Genomic DNA, 24,586 nt, shown 5'->3' with positions numbered 1-24,586 from the left:
GACATGTGCTGTAATATTCTCTCCTTAAATTTGCAATTAGTGTTACCCATATTGAATGAGTAACTGTCTTTACATTGAGCCAAATAAATGACATCAGTGGTATGACAGTTTGCATATTGTGCCATCGAATATACCTTTTTGGTACAAGGATGAATAAAAGGGTTATTCTGTTTAACATACTTGCATGCCTTGCAGTGCCTACATGGGAAAGTACCCTGACGTCTAGTTTTCACTATATTTTTTCAACAATTATCATCACATAACAAATCCTTTAAATTCTTATTCTTTTTAAAGCAAAATAGTAGCTGCTCTGTTACAGTGCTTCTTAACTTATCATCCATTGATAAAATACCCCAATTCTGTCTGATGATATTGCATATACCAAGAACATATTTACTATACATTATATACTTTATACTCACCCATAATGGTTGTCTATTGGATGATCCATTTTGCTGCTTGTTACTATTACTACCCTTAGAAAACCAAGGTTGAGCCATTTTTCCTCTATCATTCTGGCGCTGATCAAATGCCTGCTGATGTCGAATGATAATAGTACTTATCAGCAACTTTCACCAATGGAAGTAAGGGCAACAGAGAACAAGGTAAAGCATGACTTGATTAATTTTAAACAAACTAATTGTATAACAAAGGACATTTTTAAATTTGTGTGGATTGAACATTCAACCATTCCCATGTTTAAAGCCTTGCCCAAAATACATAAAGATACTGTCAACCCACCCCTGTGCACAATAGTTTCGGGGAGAGTCTGGGTGATGGAGAATATGTCTATTTGGATTGAGGTGAAACTAAGGGCATGTTTAGACAATATACTAAGGATATTGAAGGATACAGCAAATTTTTTACAATCCCTATACGAATATCTGGAAGCCAACCCTGACAGTAAACAATGTTTGTTTGTAACTTTGGATGTAAACTGTCTGTTTGCTGTTATCCCTAAGGACTATGGCTTAACAGCTATTGAGACATTTTTGAATAAGATCAGGGAATTGACACCTATAGATGTGGATAGGGATTGTTTGCTCCTGGGCTATGTTCTGAGTAATAACATTTTTATATTTGGCAATAATTTCTGTTGCCAGTACACAGGTGTAGCAATGGGTATGCCCTGTGGTAACTCCTATGCAAACTTGGTATTAGCGTATTGGGAGGATCAAGTCTTGTTCAATTCGACATTTAAATGGAAAATATGTTTAAAATATTATGCCTGTTTTGTTGATGTGTTTTTAATATGGGGGGGGGGGGGGCGAGAAGAACTATCTGACTTTATTGCATTTTTGGAAACCACCAGTGATTTTATCAGATTTAGTGTAATGATTTCTTGAGATGTATATAGATTTTTGGGATGTATGCTTGTTCAGAAATAGTAATGGAACGATAGAAACCACCCTATAGGAAGGAATGCTAGAAAAACTGTCTTCTGGCCTGAGACAGTATGCACCCCAGGCATTTTATTAATAACATCACAAAGGGTCAGTTTTATAGGTTGTCAAGATTATGGACTGCGGAAGAAGGTTTTAAACAGAAATCAGTTGAGTTAATGGATGATCTTAAAAAAGGGGGTTATAGAAGAGAGGTTATACAGCAGGCATTTAATCAGTGCCAGAATGATAGAGGAAAAATGGCTCAACCTTGGTTTTCTAAGGGTAGTAATAGTAACAAGCAGCAAAATGGATCATCCAATAGACAAGCATTATGGGTGAGTATAAAGTATATAATGTATAGTAATAATCTTCTTGGTATATGCAATATCATCAGATGGAATTGGGATATTTTATCACCGAATGATGTTGAGGAGCATTATAACAGAACAGCTACTATTTTGTTTTAAAAAGAATAAGAATTTAAAGGATTTGTTATGTGATGATAATTGCTGAAAAAATATAATGAAAACTAGACGTCAGGGTACTTTACCATGTAGGCACTGCAAGGCATGCCAGTATGTTAGACAGAATAACCCTTTTATTCATCCTTGTACCAAAAAGGTATATTCTATGGCACAGTATGCAGACTGTCATACCACTGATGTCATTTATTTGGCTCAATGTAAAGACTGTTACTCATTCTATGTGGATAACACTAATTGTAAATTTAAGGAGAGAATATTACAGCGCATGTCAGCTATACGTAGGGGCAATGAACACAATGCTTTATATCAACATGTCAATAAAAACAATCGACATATGTTTGATTTTATGGTACTTCAGGTTGTGACACTCTCTAAATTGGGTGGAGATTTGTGCAATGTAACTGAATATTATGAAACAAAATGGATTATTGAATTGGTTGCACACAGACCACCAGATATGAATGGTGTAATTCCAATAAAACCCACCCTACAGATGAAGAGGGTTCAGCATTGAATGCAATTGGTTAGTTAATATTTTAAATATATTGTTACATAGTCTTGTAAGTTTTCTGAAGAAGGGTTTTTAACCCAAAAGCGCTTACATTGTGCTTGAATAAATTATATATATATATATATATATATATATATATATATATATATATATATATATTTACAGCATGGTAGTTCAGATATTTTTATTTCCTTTTTGCACTATTTATTTATTGGCATTTGTTTACTGGAAAAAGTTTGACTGGATAATTGTATCCATTTTCAGTGGAGGCCCAGGAAGAAAAGCTTCAAATCCCCCATAATCAACACCAACTCATGCTGTCCTGCTTTATCCAGTAGGTCATGCAACTGTTGTCATAACAGAGTCTTTTTGTCTTTGTCATAACCTGACTGTGTGGCATAGGCTCAGATTATTAATACTGTTCTAGCCTTACACTGGAGTCTGATTGCCATAAGCCTGAAACTAATTCTGGTAGCATCCTTTAGTGTCTTTTAAAACCTTTTCCTCATCACCATTCCCACACCATTTCTAGTCTGACTGCCTTTCCCTCATCACTATTCCCACATCATTTCTAGTCTGACCACATTTCCCTCATCACCATTCCCACACCATTTCTAGTCTGACCGCCTTTCCCTCTTCACCATTCCCACACCATTTCTAGTCTGACCGCCTTTCCCTCATCACCATTCCCACACCATTTCTAGTCTGACCGCCTTTCCCTCATCACCATTCCCACACCATTTCTATTCTGACTGCCTTTCCCTCATCACTATTCCCACATCATTTCTAGTCTGACTGCCTTTCCCTCATCACCATTCCCACACCATTTCTAGTCTGACTGCCTTTCCCTCTTCACCATTCCCACACCATTTCTAGTCTGACCGCCTTTCCCTCATCACCATTTCCACACCATTTCTAGTCTGACTGCCTTTCCCTCATCACCATTCCCACATCATTTCTAGTCTGACCGCCTTTCCCTCATCACCATTCCCACACCATTTCTAGTCTGACCGCCTTTCCCTCATCACCATTCCCACACCATTTCTAGTCTGACCGCCTTTCCCTCATCACCATTCCCACACCATTTCTAGTCTGACCGCCTTTCCCTCATCACCATTCCCACACCATTTCTAGTCTGACTGCCTTTCCCTCATCACCATTCCCACATCATTTCTAGTCTGACCGCCTTTCCCTCATCACCATTCCCACACCATTGCTAGTCTGACCTCCTCCTTAGTAGTGGACGCTGGATCTTAAGCCAAGTGGCTTTGCTGCACTTCCTTTCCATCTTGTCCCCTGGATATAGAGGATGTTCTACCAGCTTTTTAACATCACCTATTCCACTTCTAAGCTATGTTCTGCTGGTGAATCTATAATGGGTGCAATAACCCTTAGTTCATGTTTGGCAGGTTGACTTTTATATGACTAGGTTTCAACAAAGTTTTCCCAGGTAACCCAAGATGGCCAAATGAACAATGGCCAGCCAGTAACTTCTTCATATAGAGGCTGCTTTTGCTTTATGGCAGGGAACCAACTGGCCAGTAGGAACCCATAGACCCCCTTCTTCAGATAGAATGGATCTCTGATATAGGTCAGAGTAGGGTTGGTTCTCAAGTCACTTATCACCGGTAAATCCCCACGCCGATTTATATTAGTCAACATGATTAAATCTCCTAGGGCCAATTTTTACAACACCAAGTGGTTAAACCTGATCTGTGATCCATTTTCTCCTGTCTATAGGATACTGGACACCACAGCTGATGACCAAAGTGTTTTCTTCCCACTTTCCCTGAGGCATGCTGTAAATGAATTGTTGATCTTCCAAACTGTTAGTAGATATGTGTGTGATCATGTGTGTGTGTGTGTGTGTGTGTGTGTGTGTGTGTGTGTGTGTGTGTGTGTGTGTGTGTGTGTGTGTGTGTGTATGTGTGTGTGTGTGTGCATATGTGCAGGTACAACAGTACATTTGCATGTGTGATCTGATGCATTGACATCTGGAGTTAAGTTCCTGTTTTGTGCCACTAAGTAGTATGATAGCCTGTGGCTCCCCTATGACCCTGAATTGGATGAAGCATGTAATTAGTGAATTATGAATGAATTACTTTAAGAAATCCTTACACATACTATGCCACATGTAAATAACATTATCACAGGCTTACAACTGGATATCATGCACCTCTGACACTGGTTAACTACTAAACGACTAGTTGTGAATATTCCTAAAATGTTGCTGGAATTGTTTGTAACCTCAAAATGTATTACAAATGTCTTTGATATCACTGTCACTGACCCCACAGATATACCACTGCTAATTTCTGCTACCCCGATATATGCCTATGCATCACTTTAAGTCATTCTTTAAAATTTAGCTCACATACAAAAACAGTTAACAAATTACTGACACAGCTTAACATTGTCTACAGTTTCTAATCCTAGCTCAGATACCAGATGAACAATTGCTCTTAATGCATTAAAAGCCATGTTTGAATATGACCTCCTCTTCACTGCACTGCTCTCTCCTCAGAAACATTTCTGCACTACAATCAACAGAAAAAAAAAATACTGAGATTCATTCATTTCAGCAGTAGAACTGAACATCACTATAGCACACTAATTAAATACACGGGGCTTCACATCACACAAAAATCACTGTTCCTAAAGCACTTATATTTAAATTACTTCATGACAGGTACTGCCCACCTCTACAATATAAACTGTCTCTCAGGGAACAATATTACATTTTTCAAGGTTCTGAAGGAATGTTATTAGTGAGGCCCACTTCCCATTAATGAAAGAAGTGTAACTTGCTCTAGCTTCCTGGAATATTAGTTCAAATTATGTTAGGTGAACTGACATTGTAGTTCAGTTCAGGCAGAAACTAAGAGATCATACTCTCAAGGAGAATACTTGTAGATACACATGTTTTACTTAGCCTGTCTAAATAACACATACGATTCTGCTTCGGGTCTGTGTGTATCTGCAGCCATGAATGCTTGCTTATCCTGCTAAGTCTAGCCTTTGTTATACACTGCAACTGACATTGTTTCTGTTCGTTCTGAGATTTTTGGTAAAATGTACTCAGCATGTATATTTTAGAAATAATGTCCATGGTGCTCACCTTTAATTATATGTAACTAAAATATATGTAATGTATATCGTGGCTAAATGCTCATATTTTGCTGCAAAATCAGCTTGCATTTTTTGTTATGATTGTTTTTGTTTTGCTGCAAATTCAGTTTGTATTCTTTGTTGTGATTTGTTTTGTTATTTGTTTTCTTGACCCTCATTGCTGAAAAGGATGTACAGATCAATACACTTAACAGTTAACAAGTGTAATAAATTAATACATATATAATTTGACTCTACCCCAGATCTCATCCTCCAAGATCTATTTGTTAAGCAATTTAGCCACTTAATCCTCCACTTGTCTTTCATGTAGTTATCTTTCTTCAGTTAGCCATGTGGTTTAATGCAGTGAATTCTGTGCTAATCAACATGCCTTTTGAAAGTGGGGAACTGCTGTACTGATTCTGTCTTGGACTTTTATGCATTTCAGTCGTCTCGACTACAATTTAGTTCATATGACCTAAGTTGTGAACCTCACCCATCAATTGCATCAATAAAGTTCCTATATTATGGAATGCCTTTAACATTTCTTAAAGATAGCCTCTGTATGACAGGTCATCGGAACCTTTGATCTTTCAGCACTGAACAGATTCTGACCACGATCTCTGCCCGTAAGGATCATGCTATCTGTCACCATCTGCCACTCTTTCCCATAGCCATACCAATAGTTTAATCCATCTTATATATGAGAAACTGAATAAAGGATAAGCTGATTGTAATTTATATTTTATGTCCATGCCTTCTAGCTCTTGTCCATGACTGTGGCCTTTGCTTAATCCAAGTCTGTCAATTCCCAACTATTCCTTTGTACTGGACACCCAGACATATACATTCCAGCTAACAGTTTTAGCTTACCAGCTGAGCTGGCCAGTATAAACTGACACTGACAAAGAAGACCATGTTCTCATAAATGGTCACTTTTTCCAATGTTTCCGGTGCTCATCTCTTCTTGTATTGTTGTGTAAGCTGGGCTCAGATGATCATTCTCTGTTTTGCACAGAGCCTCTGTACCTAAACTATACAGCTTAATGCTATAAATTTCCCAAATGATTTTGATCTGTTGGATCCAAGTTTGCATCTGTCTTTGACAATTGCAACCAGTGAAACTTAATTCTGTATAGGCAACACAAACTTTTCTGTATTCCTCTCAAGTTATCCATAGGTTATTTGACTCCCACTTGCATCATGCAAGCTCTGTGTTATGGATATAGTTTACAATATTTAATAACAGCCCTTATCTGAGTAGGTTTTTTGGCAGTTTTCATCATTTGGCAGTTCACAGGTCACTTTCATCAGAAAGTTATTGAACACATTCAACCAAGGCCTATGATATCACAAATGTCATTCAAGCAGATCCTTGTTTTTTCTCTGTCAGAAGGAGGAACTTATGTAATGGACCCTGAATGAAGAATGCAGATAGATGTGTATATTTAAAATCTAAACCAGGCATTTAAGGCAATTTACTTCCCTTGAAGAAAAGCTCATTCATAACTGCTGTTCCATTTGGTGTCCTTATCAAGTACGAACTGATTGAAGTAATAATCAGAGTTATCAGACAAAAGTTTGAAATTACTCTCTTTAGCAGTTATAAGTTAGTCATAGAATTTACAAACATGGCTGGGCAGCCATACTTGGTGAACCAAGAATAAGTTGTCATTTATTATGTGAAGTTAGTTCAAACACGAAGCATTCTCTACAGAAGATGAATTTTTGCCCAGCAGTAATGATCAGTTCATGTGCCCATGTGTGTGTGAGAGTCTATATCTAATCAAATTTGCCAGATTTGGACTAGGTATATGAATGTCTTCTGTCAGTGAACTGTTATGAAGACTAATCTTGTGTCTAGGGTCTGCACATATTTTGCTGTACTGTTGCTGCAAAATTGTATTATGCAAAATTAATTACATTAGAACTTCTGTTGTGTATGCTGCCCAGCAAAATTGGTGCTGTAAATTCATTATTCTACAGGAATTTTGTTCAAGATTCATTAATGCCTAAAATATGCATTTATCTCTCATGACTATACAGTATGCTTCCAGTTACTGAAAAGGTGATACAGTATGAATTACACTAATGTTAATTGGGTCTATATTAGATAAATGAAAATTTACCTTAGCGAATGCTGTAATAATCGAAAATCCCAGACCTCGATATGCTTTTTGTGAGATTGCGGTACAGTGAAGATCGGAATATTTGCCCTTTCCTCACTGTAGTGCGATCTCAGACTTGGTATATATATTTAGTGGGGGGGGGTGTGGGGCACAGCCCCCCACAATAGTGAGTTCTAGGTCCTGGATTTTCAATTATTAGAGCGTTCGCTAAGGTCAGCTTTCATTTATCTAATATAGACACTGTTAATCTTATGTTTAAAAAAGTCACACAAATATAAAATCAGTTGTGTGATTAAGATGTGCTGAGAAATAATGGATTACATGCAATCTAAGTAAAGGAAAAGATTATGTCCTCTGTGCAAGTGATGGTCTCCACTTACAACATGCAATAGTAACTGGCATGTTTTGTATACAATTTTACATCTGTGCACCATTTGCATCAAAGGCAGAACTTCAGACACAGAGCATTCCAGCATGCTCTGACCAACCAGAAAACAAAGGATCAGAGTAGCATGAACACAGCACATCTCACACCATGAGGCATGCATTTATAGATCATGTTCACAAAGAATAGACAGACTTGTGTTTTCTGTCATGTACAAAATATGACTACGAACACCCTGCTGCATGGTATTATATCACGATGGATATAATTGTACATATCTAATGTTATCGGGGCAACATTTGCAATGAGAAGTATGTAGTATCCCTTTGGGCCCAACTAATATTTTCTTGCACTTTATCCCGTACAAATATCAGTTTATTACATCTCCATATTTTATAAAAGTTTGCATCATTTTGCTACCGCATATATTTTACAATTTTTTACAGAAAATGCATATTAATGCAACTCCTTTCATACCGTCAGTTTTTCAAAAGAATCCAACCAATATATTGGAAGTGTCCCTAATATGGTGTATTTACCTCTGATTTATTTTGACTTTGCACTGAATTTAGCTCTGATTATTTTTTGATTTTGTACTCGAGTTTACAGAAAATTGGCTCAAAGCTATGACACATTTGATTGGGTTTACCTTACAAACCCAACAGAAATTATTGTTTCAAAGGTAGATACAGTGGCATTGTGCATTTGTTTCTTTGTCTGCTTCCTTATTTATTTGGTTATTTGTACATACTTGTTACCTGAGGCAGGGTGCTGGTTACTGTCCAATGGCTCAAGATAATTGCCCTTGTTGAAGTGACACCCAGGCACCATGTGCAAAACTGGGGAAATGGATTGTAGATGGATGGATGTATGAAGAGCATTATCACAATGCACCTTTTTCAGACTTGGCCCATAGAGTACCGTCTGCTTAAGTCTTAAGTTTGTCTTTAAGTTTGCACGTCTGTGTAAAGCGAGAATTTCTCCACCTGCCTTACAAGGCCCGTTTGCAAATAGTTTGTTCATAATTCACTTTCAATTACAATTTCATAATTTACTTGGCGCATTATTTTAAGAAAAGGGCATTATAATACTGCAGTGAACATGCGTCACATTGAATGAATGAACATTTTTCCCTTTTGGAATTGATTAAATACTTGCCTTTTTTAAAAATATATTTACTGACAGTACACTAATCGGATTAAGCAGTGAAATTATATGCAACATCCTGTATCTCTTTCCATTGCAATGTTAGCTTTGTTGACATGTATGTTGTAATGTTACTGGCATTGCCTCGAAAACGGAAAAGTACCAATTAATCTTATATTGACAATCTATATCCTTTTACTACCATAGCGAGACTTTTTCCCCATATTTTCTTATCTGCATCCTGGTAACACTATTGCATTTCTATGAGTCTATGAATAATAGCCATAGTTAAATGTTTAGTGTATGGTAGACGGGGTTTTCATCCTACCTTGTACACTTCTTATACTTTGATTTTTCTCAGTAACATTAATTGGTCATTTATTTTTACCTTGTCCTTTCAGTCAGAATAGGACATGGAACACTTATTCTCTCTTAAGTTTTCAAGTTTTTTTTTTTGTGTGTATGTATTACATAACAGTTATTTGTCTCTGCCATCAGTTTTTTCTGTATTTCATAACAGTTAATTTGCCTCTTTCATGTTTTTTCTGTATTATATAACCAGTTATTTGTCTCTTTCATGTTTTCCTTTCTGTATTACATAACAGTTATTTGTCTCTCTCATGTCTTTCTGTATTACATAGCAGTTAATCTTTCTTGTGTTTTTCTGTATTACATAACTTCATAACTTATTTGTCTTTTTATGTCTTTTTCTATAGTACATGACAGTTATTTTGTCTCATTCATGTGTTTTTTTTATATTATGTAACAGTTATTTGTTTCTTATGTTTTCTTTTTTCTGTATTACATAACAGTTATTTATCCATCTCATGTTTTTTCTGTATTACATAACAGTTGTCTTTATCATGTTTTTTTCTGTATTGCATCCCTGTTGCAACATTAGTTTCAGATAGTAGTAGTGTCAGCTATGATATTATTTTCTAGGCATTGAACATTCACACATACAGCTTTCAATAATTTGTAATAGATATTTCTTCTTCTTTCAAGAATATATTTTCAGAAAAGAAATGTGTCCACAAACACGACTGTTAAAAAGTAAACTATTAAAAGGAAGAAACACTCTCTGAGATGGTCAAGTATCACCATACAAAATATTATTAAGCACTTCTTTCATAACACCAAACTGAACTTCATCAGAACAGATAAACAAAGTGAAGACAACACTTGAATGCATAAATTAAAATCATATGGATTGAGTGCACCAATGGGAAATGAACAACCTAAAATTAAACACACACATTATATTTACCTATCTATCTATTTAAATTATTTTTATATTTCAACAATAAATTTATGTTATGCACAATTTCTCCTCTGTTTGATAAAAATATGCCTGACCTGTGTATAAGACAATTAATATAGAACTGAAGGACTTTACCTGGGAGGGGAAGATGGGAAGAGTCAAGTGGAATAAGCTGATTATTCGAGTAGAACATGGTGGATTGGCATTATTCAATTTGAAGGGGTATTTCAGAGCTACACAGTTAAGGCTCCTACACATTGCACTGGCAGAAAACTATAATTCAAAGTGGAAAGGGATGCTGTTGAAACACAGAGGAAGCTCAAGAAACAAGGAGAGACTGGAATTTTGGATGCAGGCCTTTAAGGAGAATAACAATAATCATACAGAATATTATATCCCTAAAGTAGCAGAAAGAATCCAAACAACTAAGCTAACACTGGAATGGAAAAGAAGATTCTGCTGATAGAGATGACTGAAATTAGAGATGTAGACAATAGACAAGACAGGGCTAGAATTTATTGGAAAAAACTGACAAAGGAACCAAGGTATTGGGAAAAAATAACTAGAGAAGAAAAGGTAGTAGAATGAGAAGAGGCCAATAATGTATATGGACTGCAGGTTACAGATTGCATTCCCTATCAAGGATTGCTATCAGAGTATAGGCAAATAGAAAGAAATAGAGAGGGCCTAAACAAAAGTCCAGCACTGGTAGAGTTTTTAGTAGAATCTAAAACAGAAGTTGCCATTAAAAAAGGAAAATTTAGTAGAGCATACAAATATTGCATGATAACTATAGGAATCAATCAGAGGAGGTTAGAAGGGATTGGGAAAAGAGACTGGATAAGCAATTGATGCATGCACACACACACACACACACACACACACACACACACACACACACACACACACACACACACACACACACACACACACAAAACAGTGGGAGGATATATGTATGTTTCCCAAATATGCAACAAAATCTAGAAGATTTAGGATTTTTGCTTGAAAATGTTTACATAGATATTTTTATACTTAAAGTAGACTACAGAGAATTTTTCCTAAGGTAGACAGCAAATGTTGAAGGTGTGACAGGGAAGAAAGTGGTATATGGGACCATATTTTCTGGGAGTGCAGTGGGCTGGCAGACTTTAAGGATTTCTTCCAGCATTCAATGTCAGAGATGATGGGTGGGCAGATTGGTGTGACAAGGGGGATGATTTATCTGAGCTATGATACAGAATTGGAATTGCCTAGACATAGTAAGGCCTTGGTGTGTCTAATAATGGTGGCTTCCAAAAAGCAGTTACTAGAAAGTGGAAATCAAAATCTAAACTAGCTATATTAGAAGTAACAAATATAGTAACAGAGATAAAACAACTGGAACTTATGTCTTTAGAAAAGGGTAAAAGCAAACTGCAGAGGAAAAAATGGAAATTGTGGGAACAATACATATGGGGAGGAATGAGGTTTAAAAGAAGGCAGGACATACATGAGCTATGTAATGTTTGATCGAAAATGATTGGGGAGATTATAAGTGATGTATAATGTTTGCAACTGGGAGTGTGTTTAAAGCTATAAAACAAACCATTAGAAATATACATACAAGCTTAACAAATTCCACAGGCAAAAGTACCTTTGGATTTATTACTCAGAAAAGATCCAATTATTTTTGTATTAATGTGTTCTAAACTTTATTGTAAGTTAAATCCCTTCTTAAACACAAATGATATTATAAAGATTTCCATTTAATTTTATTATCCTCCAATTATCCTTTAAAACATTCTTTATGTTGTTCATATTTTAGTAAATGTTCACACTTTTGTGTTGTAACCAGAAGAGATAGATCATAGAGGGGGTGATTTTAATAACAGGTTAAAGAATAAGGAACTTAAATGGCAAGTATTTCTTAGAGTTGATATTCTACCAGGTTTAAGTGAACACATTAATATATAATGTGTTCTCCAGATTAGGAGGTTTAATTAATTAATTCAAGTATATTTTAGTAATTTGCTATATTTGTTTTATTTTGATAGCATAAATTCATTGCTGAAATATAACAATGTATGTATGTATCTATATATATATATATATATATATATATATATATATATATATATATATATGTGTATGTGTGTGTGTGTGTGTATTTCAGTTTAATTTTAGGTTGTTCGTTTGTCATTGGTGTATTTAAGTAATCTGATTTTAATTCAGGTATTTAAATGCTGTCTTCACATAATTTATTTGTTCTGATGACATTTAGTTTGATGTTGTGAATGAAAGTTTGATGATACTTGACCACCTTGGAGAGGTGTTTTCCCTTTAAAAGTAAGTATTTCGCCTCTGATTCCATATGGGTATGCATTTTTTTAGTCCTCATGTATAATCTATGTTTATTTGTTTTCACCAAATACTTCTATTTCAGTATTTGAAAATAACTTATTTTGAGGAATCTTTTAGTATCACTACAATGTTTTTACAAGTATGCTAAAGTCTCACACTTAGCATGCTTTTAATTTCAAACATGTAACCTTTCTACAGGGTAGTTCAGCACCATAGATAGCACTATATATAGACAGATAACTGATATAGATGAAGATATAGATATAGATATAGATATAGACATAGATAAAGATGAATGGCAAGACTATATGCAGGAGGTCATTTGAGTTTGCATACCTTAAAGAGTTTAGATAAACCATTTTTAGAGGATCAGAATAGCAATGTTTTAGAGACTGTTACCTTTTTTCCAGTTTGATGTACCTTTATTTTTTTTTACATGGATGCATAATCGAAACAGCAAAATATTTCTTATAAACAGATCATGTGATTACTCAGCGAGTCTATCTATTCCTGTAACATTTACATATATTTCCTTTCTTATTTTTCAGGATAACCAAACAGTTTCAAACTCAAGCCTTCTTGTTCTTAAAAATATAACACAAATGGAAGCAGGGAGTTATTGGTGTGTTGCTTTTTTATCAGGAACCGATATTCTGAAAAATAAAAGTTTTACGATCACCCTGGAAAAAGGTACAGCAGTTGAAAATGTTCTCAGTACAAGCTTTTGCATTTAAGTGAAAATGTTTAACTCTAACTTGTTGGAATAGATTGGAACTGCACTTACTGTGATAAGAACAGCATTTCTCCTTAAAGTGAATTTCATAGATGACAGACCATTGCAGTAAAAACTGTTCTAATACAATACTGGAGCCATATAATTTATGATTGTGTTGGAATCTCTCTTCAGTCGATGAAGAAGAAGAAGCAAATGTTTTTCTTTCCTTTTTAGTAAATGGAACATCTACAGAGCTCCAACATAGACATACTAAGCTAAACATTCTAATACTTTAAATCTAAAATTATACATGTAATACCCAAACAATGCTACTCCAAATGATAAACAATGTTGGTATTTTTGGCTGATATGATGGTATGATTGGTTACTCTTGCAGATGGTCCCACTCCAACAACATCACCATATTTAAACTCATAGTTACAATGCTGGCTTACTTATCTAATGGCTCTTTCCTGTTTTATTTGCTTGAGCTTTGTCTGATCACATAGTAATTGGCAAAATCTACCATTTAAGGAATATTATCTTGAGAGCACACTGCAGCTACTGTGAGACTAAGCCAGTTTAAGTTCTGAGCATTTGTTTTTCAGATGTTGGAAATATTGTCATTGAAGGAAGGTATTTTATGACACTAACACGGACATATCAACTTTTGGAGTTCTTAATTTTTAGACTTAATTTTAATCTGTTTGTTATAATTTCCTGAAGATAACATTGCTGGACATTCTACTTTTAAATCATTTTTATGCCATACTTAGGAAAAAAAAAACATTGACTACTTTAGAAAAATGCATAAATAAATTCTCCATACAGGGAGCTTGTTCTTGTCTGGATACTGTACATGGCACATGGCAAGATATGTGTTAGCACCCTGGCTGGCATATTAAGTTCATATGTCTTCTCTTCATTTGCTGACAGGACATGATTGACTGACATAGCTATATAACTGACTGTTGCTGAAGTCATTTAACCTTGATAACTTGAGAATCAAGATTAAATGACTTCAGGGAACAGTCTTATAGACTAGTCACCCATTAAGCTATTCCCATACCCCAAAAAATCTTTGTTTTTTATGTATGACAGCAGTTAAAATAACAGAGGATATTGTTTTTCTAATAAGATAAAAGATGAAATACAGCATCCTAATACCAATGAATAATAATAAAAAAGCAACAAGGATAAGAAAGAGATCATGCACTGAAAGTGAATCGGTTGCTAAAAAGACCAATATCAGAAAAACTCTCAGTACTGTATGTGAATACCTGAGATGGTGTTCATTCCTTTATTCCAGGAGGTAATGAATTCCACAGTCTTGGAGTTTGCAGCATTGTAGGCCATGTCTCCCAACTTGTAGTTTGTTTTGAAGAATGCAAAGAAGCCTTCCAGTATATGGGAAAGTCTCTTGAATGTAAATTCCCTAATCACAAGCCATCTGGAAAAATCTTTCCAAAATAAAAACTAAACTTATGTTTTCTGCTAGGTCAAGACCCATTCACTAACCAAGCTTGGAACTTTGTCCAATTCAGTCCCTGTAACAAAAAATACTTAGTGCATGGAGTACTGTGATTACTGTCCAAAATCGAAAAAAAAGACAAACCTGTAAAGTGCAAGACTCGACTGTAATATCGCTTTCAGAGTTATTGTTACACTCTCCCTAAGAGCTGTTATGGTCAGGTCTCATGAAAGGGATGTTCCTTCATTCCCAAATGTCCCTACATATCTTACCTCATATTTTCATTCTGGGATATTTACATTTAGGTCAATCTGTAAGCAATTTATTTAACTAAATAACCTGTCCCTGACTTTTTTTCAACTTATATTTACTTGCTGTCTATTTGACAGTGCTTACTAAGTGCTTTCCTGGCTTTTAAATCTTCTTTGCTTTTGTAACTGATAGAACATAGAGTAGATAAAACCCCATGCACTATAAGTGTTATGATTGGGTCTCCCCGATCCTAACCAGTTATTATGTGTTCTTGACATGGATGCCAGAATTCACATAACATGGGTATGATCAGAAACCTGATAATAATCCTTTATATTACCTCCAGGCTTATACAACTGTGGGGAATAGTCTCAAAGTGTAAACATAGTAGAAACAAAAACTACTGTCTCACAATTTAATTACAACAATAACAAATACAGTAATTGAAACAAAACTTCAGGGACATGAAATCAGGGAGCTGTTGACTGACAGATGTTTGTTGACTGTATGTAGGGAGCCTGCCTATGTTTAATCGAAAATATGGAAGCTGGTCGGTACTGTGACAGCCAGGTGGTCAATAAAAACTTGGTGAAATGCAGTCATTTAATCAGGCCATTGCATTCAGGTTTTTCTTACACTGAGATGAAGTGACTTCAGAGCTGATCATATTCAGTTCACTGGGTAATATGAGGAGGTTTCTTTCCCTGGAAAATTTAGTTTGGAAAACCAAGTGGATTCCTTTTTATGATTAACACTGTTTTTAGTCATCTGCTTTTCAATGGACTGCCACAGAACCATGCAGAGATCAAGGTGAGTTGTGCTAGTGTGTTTAGTATTATAGTATTATAGTATATCAATTGAATATATCTAAGTGGGTTAATCAGAGCACTTGTATATACATCCTACATTTCTGACCAGGCCACTTAAGAAAAGGAGATCAGTACAGTTATATGCTCTGTTTGGAGATTCACTGGAAAGCATCTCCACACAGGAATAAGTGGTCTGTATCTCCCTAATGATTGTAATATAGCAGGCAGAATTATTTCATTAAATAGTAGTCATGGGCCAGTAGAGTGTAACCTTGGCTGTACTCCATGTGTTATCATCAATACAATACATGTTTCATGTGTACAGCATGCTGAAGTATTTGCTCATTTTGTACAAAGCTATGGGCATGCTAATGAAATGACAAATACTGCACGGGATTGAAGCTTAAGTACCTCATAACTCATACTACTCCCAGTGCTATAATGCCTATTGGTGACAGAAAGTAACTTGGCAGGGATTTATCACTAAAACAGCATTATTTGCATAACTAGCATTTAAATTAATCTTACTGATCCAGCTATGGGATTCAGAAAATCTTTCAATATGTTGATTTTTATAGTGCAAGGCACAGGATGTTGGTCTCTTCATTGGTTGGGAGTAGGCATAATGGTTAATGTGTTTACTTCACAGACAGAAGGTACAGGGTTTGATTCTTATCTTTGAAGGGAAATTGACTAGGCTGAAAATTGTCTACAAGGGCAGTTAGCCTAGTACTTACCTATGAACTTTCGGTGGTGGGAGAGTTGACAATAACGATCGAGGTCTTTATCTCACAGATAAAATATGCAGGATTTGATTCTAGCCTCTAGTTGGCTAAGCTTGTAAAAGTTTGTTGACTAATAACATAGTATTCCCTTATAAATGTATTATTTGTAAAAGCAATAAGCATTAGAGGTCCTATATAGGGTTATATAGGATAACCACAGTGATGTATTGAAACTCAGCCAAACTCCTCATGCATTTGGATGCACTGTCTATGAATCTTATAGTTCTTGGATTAGAAATGGTTTAAACATTGTTTACAATATTTGAAAACATTATGCTGATACCATGCCTGATTTTATCAACATTTTTTGAGAGTTTAGCAAGAGCCACACCTAAATGAGCTAACAGGACCATAACTGAATCTCAAGCAGATGAGCTGACATACTTTTCTTGGCTTACTGCATGCCACACCTCCCTTTCTCTTATTCATGGTGCAAACTATTCTCTCATCTAACAAAAGTCTTTATATAAAACCCATACTGGGAGTCTTATAATAGGTATTCTATATTTATTTTATGTTTGTTTAATTTGTTAATCATGCAAGTGCACTGCTCCAAGGACCCTTTTCAGGAACTGATAAATGTGGCAATACCAATGAAAATAACTCTTCTTCTTCTTCTCTTTCAGCTGTTCCCGTTGATCATCTGTTTCCATTTCTTCCTGTCCTCTGCATATTGCTGTGTCACACCAACCACCTGCATGTCCTCTCTCACCACATCCATAAACCATATATTAGGCCTTCCTCTTTTCCTCTTACCTGGCAGCTCCATCCTTAGCATCTTTTTCCCAATATGCTCAGCATCCCTCCTCAGCACATGTCCAAACCAAAACAATCTCGCCTCTCTGACTTTGTCTCCAAACCATCAAACCTGAGCTGACCCTCTGATATACTGATTGCTAATCCTGTCCATCCTTGTCACACCCAGTGCAAATCTTAACATCTTTAACTCTGCCACTTCCAGCTCTGACTCCTGCCTTTTTGTCAATGCCACCATCTCCAACCCATACAACATAGCTGGTCTCACTACCCTCATGTAGACCTTTCCGTTTCACACTTACTGGTACCAGTCTGTCACAAATCACTCCTGATACTCTTCTCCACCCTGCCTGTACTCTCTTCTTCACCTCTCTTCCCCACTCACCATTACTCTGAACTGTTGATCCCAAGTACTTAAACCCATCCACCTTCACCAACTCTACTCTCTGCAGCCACACCATTCCTCTATCCTCCCTCTCATTTACAAACATATATTCTGTCTTAGTCCTGCTGACCTTCATTCCTCTCCTCTCTAGAGCATATCTCCACCTCTCCAGGGTCTCCTCAACCTGGTCCCTACTCTCACTACAGATCACAATGTCATCTGCAAACATCATAGTCCACGGGGACTCCTCTCTGATCTCGTCTGTCAACCTGTCCATCACCATTGTAAATAAGAAAGGGCTCAGAGCTGATCCTTGATGTAATCCCACCTCCACCTTAAATGCATCTGTCACTCCCACTGCAGACTTCACCACTGTCACACTACCTTCGTACATATCCTGTACCACACTTACATGCTTCTCTGCCACTCCTGACTTCCTCATACAATACCACAACTCCTCTCTAGGCACCCTGTCATATGCTTTCTGCAAGTCCACAAAGACACAGTGCAACTCCTTCTGACCTTCTCTATATTTCTCCATCAACACTCTCAGAGCAAACATCGCATCTGTATTGCTACTTCCTGGCATGAAACCATACTGCTGATCATTAACCATCACCTCCCTTCTTAACCTAGCTTCTACCACTCTTTCCCATAACTTCAAGCTGTGACTGATCAGTTTTATCCCTCTGTAGTTAGTACAGCTCTGCACATCACCCTTATTTTTAAAAAAATAGGTACAATGAAAGTAACATGCAAACAAAATGCAAAAGTAACATAAAGAGCTTAGCATTAATAGAAATGCAGATGTAATTTCCATTGGCCTTGCTGTAAAGCCCTGAATACAACCCAGGTAACCTGAATTTAATTAGCAGCACCGACTCATAGCGAAGCTGATGTGAGGCAGGAAAGGAGTGATGAAGCTTAAGCCTGATCACCTCTCTTTGGGGATGGGAGAATGAGCTGAAGCACACTTTCCATGGAAACATTAATGCTGGAGACCAGTAAACATGGGAATAATACATTGCACTTACTATGTATCCAAAACATTACTTTACCTCTGTTCTGTTTTACTGTTATTTTTGAGTATTGAGCTCTTTTCTATTTTGGATATCTGGTCAGTTTTTGACCCCAGGCTGAGCCCAAAATTGGTCCAGAAATGATCAGTGCTCTACATTGATAAACACATTCAAATAACTAAATAAATAAACATCTGGAGGTATTGCTTGCAAGAATTGAGGAGACAGGGCTATGTCTGTATCTCACGCAGAGGCTTGGACATACTTTGCTCGGATCCATACAATACAAATGTATTTAGGGGGAACATAGGATCATTATATCATCATCAGCCCCCTTTATCCCATTTTCTACATGGGGTTGGGGTATCGTGTTAACTGTCATCAACTCTCTCGATTCAGTGCCACACTCCTGCCTTCTTCAACACTCATGCCTGACTGTCGGAGATCTTCTTTCACACAATCCATCCACCTCTTTGCTGGATGTCCTCAGTTTCTCTTACCTTCTTCCTGTCTGTCCCAAATCTTCCTCACCAGATTGTTTTCTGCTTTTCTACACATGTGCCCAAACCACCATAATCTGTTCTCTTTGATCTTTTCTGCAATTGGAGCTACTTTAGCTTCTGGTGTTATGTCCTCATTTTTTCATCTGTCCCACAGTGTGCATCCTACCACCTTTGTCAGGCACTTCATTTCCATCGCCTCTAGCTTCTTCAACTGTTCTGCCTTTACTGCCCAGGTTTCTGTACCGTACAGTAGTACTTGTCACACCACTGTCTTGTACACCTCGTTTTTCAGCTTCTTTGGCATTCTTCTGTCATAGACTACACCTGATTCTCTATGACAGTTGGATGCAGCCCATCTGATTCTAGCTTTGACCTCTTCATTCAGACTACCCTTTTCCTCAACCACCCCTCCCAGATACTTGAAGCTGTTTACCTGTTCCACTATCGTCCCTTCTATCTCTATTCTCAGCTTCTTCTGATTTCTGCAATTTTCTGCCATTACCACTGTCTTATCTGTGCTTAGTTTCATCCCATATGCCTTCAGATTGGCATTCCATTCTCCTATCCTTTGCTGAAGTTCTTGATCAGAGTCTGCCTATACTGCCACATCGTCTACATACAGCAGATTTGTTGATTTGTCCCATCCAACCTGTTTGCTAATGTAGTCCACCACCGGTATGAACAGCAGTGGGCTCAGAGCTGAACCCTGATGTACACCCACTCCCACTGGGAACCCCTCTGTAAGGCTGAACACTGTTCATACTTGAGTCATTGGGTCCTTGTACATAGCCTGCACTAATTCTACCAGTGTTTCTGTGACTTCAAACCACCACCGTATTGTCCAGGTCAACTTTCTTGGGACCTTGTCATATGCTTTCTCCAAGTCTAGGAATGCCCAGATGGACTCCCTCCTCATCTCTAGCTTCTTTTCAACTATCTGTCTCACTGCAAACATTGGGTTAATTGTGCTGCATCCTGATCTGAATCCCAACTGCTCATTTCCCATGTTACATTCTACTACTCTGCATATCCATTTATCAATCACCCACTTCAGAACTTTCATGCAGTGTGATAGGAGTTTGATGCCTCTGTACTGTCCACAGTTGTGGATGTCCCCTTTGTTCTTGTGCACTGGCATGAGTATGCTTATTCTCCAGTCATCTGGGATACACCTTTGTCTATACACTGCTATTAGTACCCTCAGGAGCCATTTCTCTCCTATCTGACCCAGCATCTTTATCATATCTGCTGTAACCTCATCTGAGCCTGCTGCTTTCCCTGACTTCATCTTCCTTTGTGTTGTTCTTACTTCTTTTAGGGTAGGCTCCACTTCTTCTCTCATTGTAGGCTGTTTCTGGGGCAGTACAGCTTCTGTGGAGTTTTCTTCATTCAGAAGCTGCTAGAAATACTCCTTCCATCTGCCTTTGATGTCCTCTGGACTGGTGAGCAGGTTGTTGCTGGCATCCCTTATTAAGTGTGTCTGACCAGCTTCTTTTTCTTTCTGTCTTTACCTTGCAACCTGATATAGTTTCTTTGTGTCCCCTAATGAGTCATGTTCCAGGAGTTGGTACAGTGCCTCCGATGCCCTATTATTTGCTATTGCAATTTCTTTCTTAGCTTCTTTGTTAGACAACCAATAGTCCTTCCTAGCCTGGTCAGTCTTTTCTATCTCCCAGTTCTTCCTGCACTCTTTCTTTCTTTTGATGACTTCCTGGACTTTTGCATTCCACCATCAGCTTTCCTTATGTAACTTATTTCCATACCTGGCTCGGCAACATATTTTTTCTGTAGTCCTAACACATGCTGTTTTTAGGCGCTGCCATTCGTCTTCATCTCCACCTAGTTCCTCCTCTTCTTGGGGTGCTAGAGCCCTGTTTGTGCTGTTGTACTTTCTCTCCAGTCAACTTCCAGGTCTTCAGCCTAGTCTCTGTTGACCTTAGAGCCTTCTCTGACCACTGCTTACAGCTGATTGTGGCAACTAGTGGTTCATGCTGTGGGCCGACTGTTTTACCGGAGATGACTTTGCAATCATGGATTCTACCCCAGTGCCTTTTCCTTACTAGGAGGAAGTCTACCTGAGTTGCATGTTGACTACTGTTGTATGTGATCTTGTGCCTGTCTCTCTTTCTGAACCATGTATTGGCTACTATCAAGCCATTTGCCAGACAGAAGTCTAGAATGGCTTCTCCTTCTTTATTTCTGTTGCCCCACCCATGTGGACCCACACAGTCCTCATATCCTGTTCTGTCTGTCCTGATATGTGCGTAGGAATATGACTCAAACTACAGTGCTGAATCTCAGGCTTGCCTTCCTCCTGTGGCAATCTATCTTCAACAGCCTAGGCTAGGAAGAGGTACTGACCCTGGCCCTGAAGGGTTAAAGCTATATGAATTCACAGAAACTAGTCCAAGGCATTGAGGAGAGAAGGAGCTCAGGGGAGGCATGCACTACCTTGGGGAAGAGGCACTCAATCCCAACCTAAGTAGCCACAGAGAAAAAAAATAACAGCTTTAAACACAGAGAAACAATGCTGATATATAAATTCATATATAGCTTATAGGTTTTGATAGAAAATGTTATATTTGTACAAAGGGCCATGAGGTACGTAGTAGGTTATACATAAAGACGAGAGGTTTAAAGGACCAGTCACTCAGTCTTTATAACATTAATTGGCACTGGTAGAAATAAAATATATTTGACTGGTTGAGCAGTTGACTATCATTGTAGTCCCTTATTTTCATATGTTCATTTAAATTCATATTCCACTTTTAGATGAACAAGTAGATTTCTTTGTTACTCTGTGTATTTCTTCAGTCTCATGATGTTCTGAGGGGGGGTAGGAGGTTCATGCTGCTGGTGCAACATTAGTAAATAAAAATATAAGTTAAAAAAAAGATTTTTTTTAATATGACTGCTTTTTATTCAGTCACTCTCAAAATTAAAAAAATAAGGAAGAAGAGTGAAAACTTTGCAAAGAAACACAGACAAGTTGATTTCAGGAAAGCATTCAAGGCTGATTTTGCTGATTCCTGCCACTTCTTCTGGTACCTCATTATCCCAAACATCAAAACCAACCTTGAATCTTTTCTGAAATCAGCTTGTCTGTGTTTCTTTTGCAAAGTTTTCACTCTTCTTCCTTATTTTTTACTTTTTAGACCAACTGAATCAAACATTCTTTATTAAAAAATATTTTTTTACTTACATTTTTATTTTTTACTTTTTTTTTTTATTAAAATATAACACTCATTTTATATTTATCTAGATTTATGCATTTTGTTACTTCCCATACCTACACACAGGCATGCTACAACACTTTAAGCCATGCTTGTTTTTTTTCCTCTGGTGCTGTTCACTCTTGTCAGATGTTGTGGAGAGGTCTGCTCATGTGACCCAGTATGGAGGCATCAGCATAGGGATCGTCACTTGGGAACCAGGGAATGAGACTGCTAGGTGGAAAGACTTCTTAGAAGTCTGTAGTTTGTTTATTAAAAGAGTCTGGTTGTATTAGGATTTGTAAGCATTCTGTGCTAATTCACAAGTACAATTTAATTCTTTTGAACAAAAGTGATAGTGACATTTGGGTGCCCACAAATTCTAACATATGTTAAAAGTTAGGCCAACTAGTAATTTGTTGGCCATTGCACACAAGAGTGGCGGTTAAAACAAGTTAAACTATTTCGGCTACCTAAATTCCACTCTTCCAATTTTTTTTAAAATTTCCTCCCTCGAACTGTACTACTCTAATCTGCGTGATCATCCTATAACTATAAAAATAACTCTCTCTCTCTGAAGTTTCCTAGACTATTATCTCTGTAAAGAAGCCTACTTCTTCTTGCTCCTACAGTACTTGCACCTGATAAAGCACTATTATTATAGATAGTACCCCACCAGCCTAGAACCCACATCCCTGCAACTATGGGACAAACTGAGGCTGAGCTCTCTCAGTGCACAGAGGAAGACCAGGAGGAGGAGAAGACCACACCACACACATACCATACCCATAGTACCATCCATCACAACTTCAAATTCAAATCATACACATCACACATGAAGACATTGAGGCTCTGACCAAAAAAAAAAAAGACAAACAGCAGAAAAAGCAGACACCCAAACAACTACCACCTCAGGACCCAACACATGCAACAACACATAGACCACAGTCAGAGTGTCAAACAGTCACAGCCCCAAGGCCAAACACAATGCCAGACACACTAGTCATTGGTGACTCCATAGTCAGGCACACTGACAAGGGCTAAAAGTCTGCCTGGGCTGGGTGCTAGGCTAGATTTGCCACCTCAATGCAAGCTCTCAAGTCTCTCAACAGCAGGTACAACTACGACTCAGTCATTGTGTCAACTGGTGATGAGACACCTGAGACATACCTAAAGAAAAAAAGGAGAAGAGACATTGAGCTCTCTCTGATTTCCCAGGCCAGGTATGACCCTGACCCTGAGTGAGCTCCTACCTTCACCTCAGAATGATGCCACAATACAAAGTGAAAGAGATCAGCTTTTAATAATGGCTTAAATTTTGGTGTCATTCAAGGGGATCCAATGTCTCTGTCTGCTGGGATGACATGCTGGACAAGCCTTGCTTCACATCAGATATGTACTCCAAGGATGCGGCGCGGCGCTCGGGTCCTCTGCCTGCCACCGGTGCCCGACCACCCTGGAAATTACCGTCCTATTAGCTTTGACAAAATCTTTATCTGCAAAGCCATGGAGAGATCATAATGGGAACTCATAATAAAAGACATAGGGAACTTGCAGACTTTGATCCAACCCCTTTTTTTTTTGTCAAAGGCATCACATGCCTTTAATCTTGGTTGACTTTTTAAACAGTCACCAAGGCCATTGATGAGGGCAAGGCAGTCCATACAGCCTACGCTGGCGCCATGTCAGACTCCTCAGCCTCACAAGTGGTGGGTGTCCTAATAGCTAATGTCCTGACCTCACTGACCATCATCATCTACTTTCTGAAGTACGAGCAAACACAAGAGGTTATGACTGGACAAAGTTGCAGATGACTGCAAACTGGGCCATGTCGAAAAACACATCTGACACAGAAGGGCCTCACAGAAACGGATAACTGGTGCCAGAGCCATGGCTCAAAGTTAAATGCCAAGTCATACTCGGGAAAAA

General features: G+C 37.6%; 1 protein-coding gene across 6 annotated transcripts in view; it reads left to right on the top strand.

Annotated features, from left to right (window-relative positions):
- Positions 1-24,586, top strand: part of CD96 (CD96 molecule) — a 629,135-nt gene that overhangs the window by 278,024 nt on the left and 326,525 nt on the right. For all 6 annotated transcript variants that reach the window (XM_044072718.1, XM_044072716.1, XM_044072717.1 and 3 more), the window contains exon 9: positions 13,299-13,440. In XM_044072718.1, coding sequence (XP_043928653.1) covers positions 13,299-13,440 — 142 coding nt within the window. The remainder of the gene's footprint in view (positions 1-13,298; positions 13,441-24,586) is intronic.

Source organism: Protopterus annectens, chromosome 5.part0, assembly GCF_019279795.1.
Source record: "Protopterus annectens isolate FY-2018-M chromosome 5.part0, PAN1.0, whole genome shotgun sequence".
NCBI classification, from domain to species: domain Eukaryota; kingdom Metazoa; phylum Chordata; order Ceratodontiformes; family Protopteridae; genus Protopterus; species Protopterus annectens.
The sequence above is the reverse complement of the archived record's forward strand: the minus strand, read 5'-3'. Positions and strand labels throughout refer to the sequence as shown.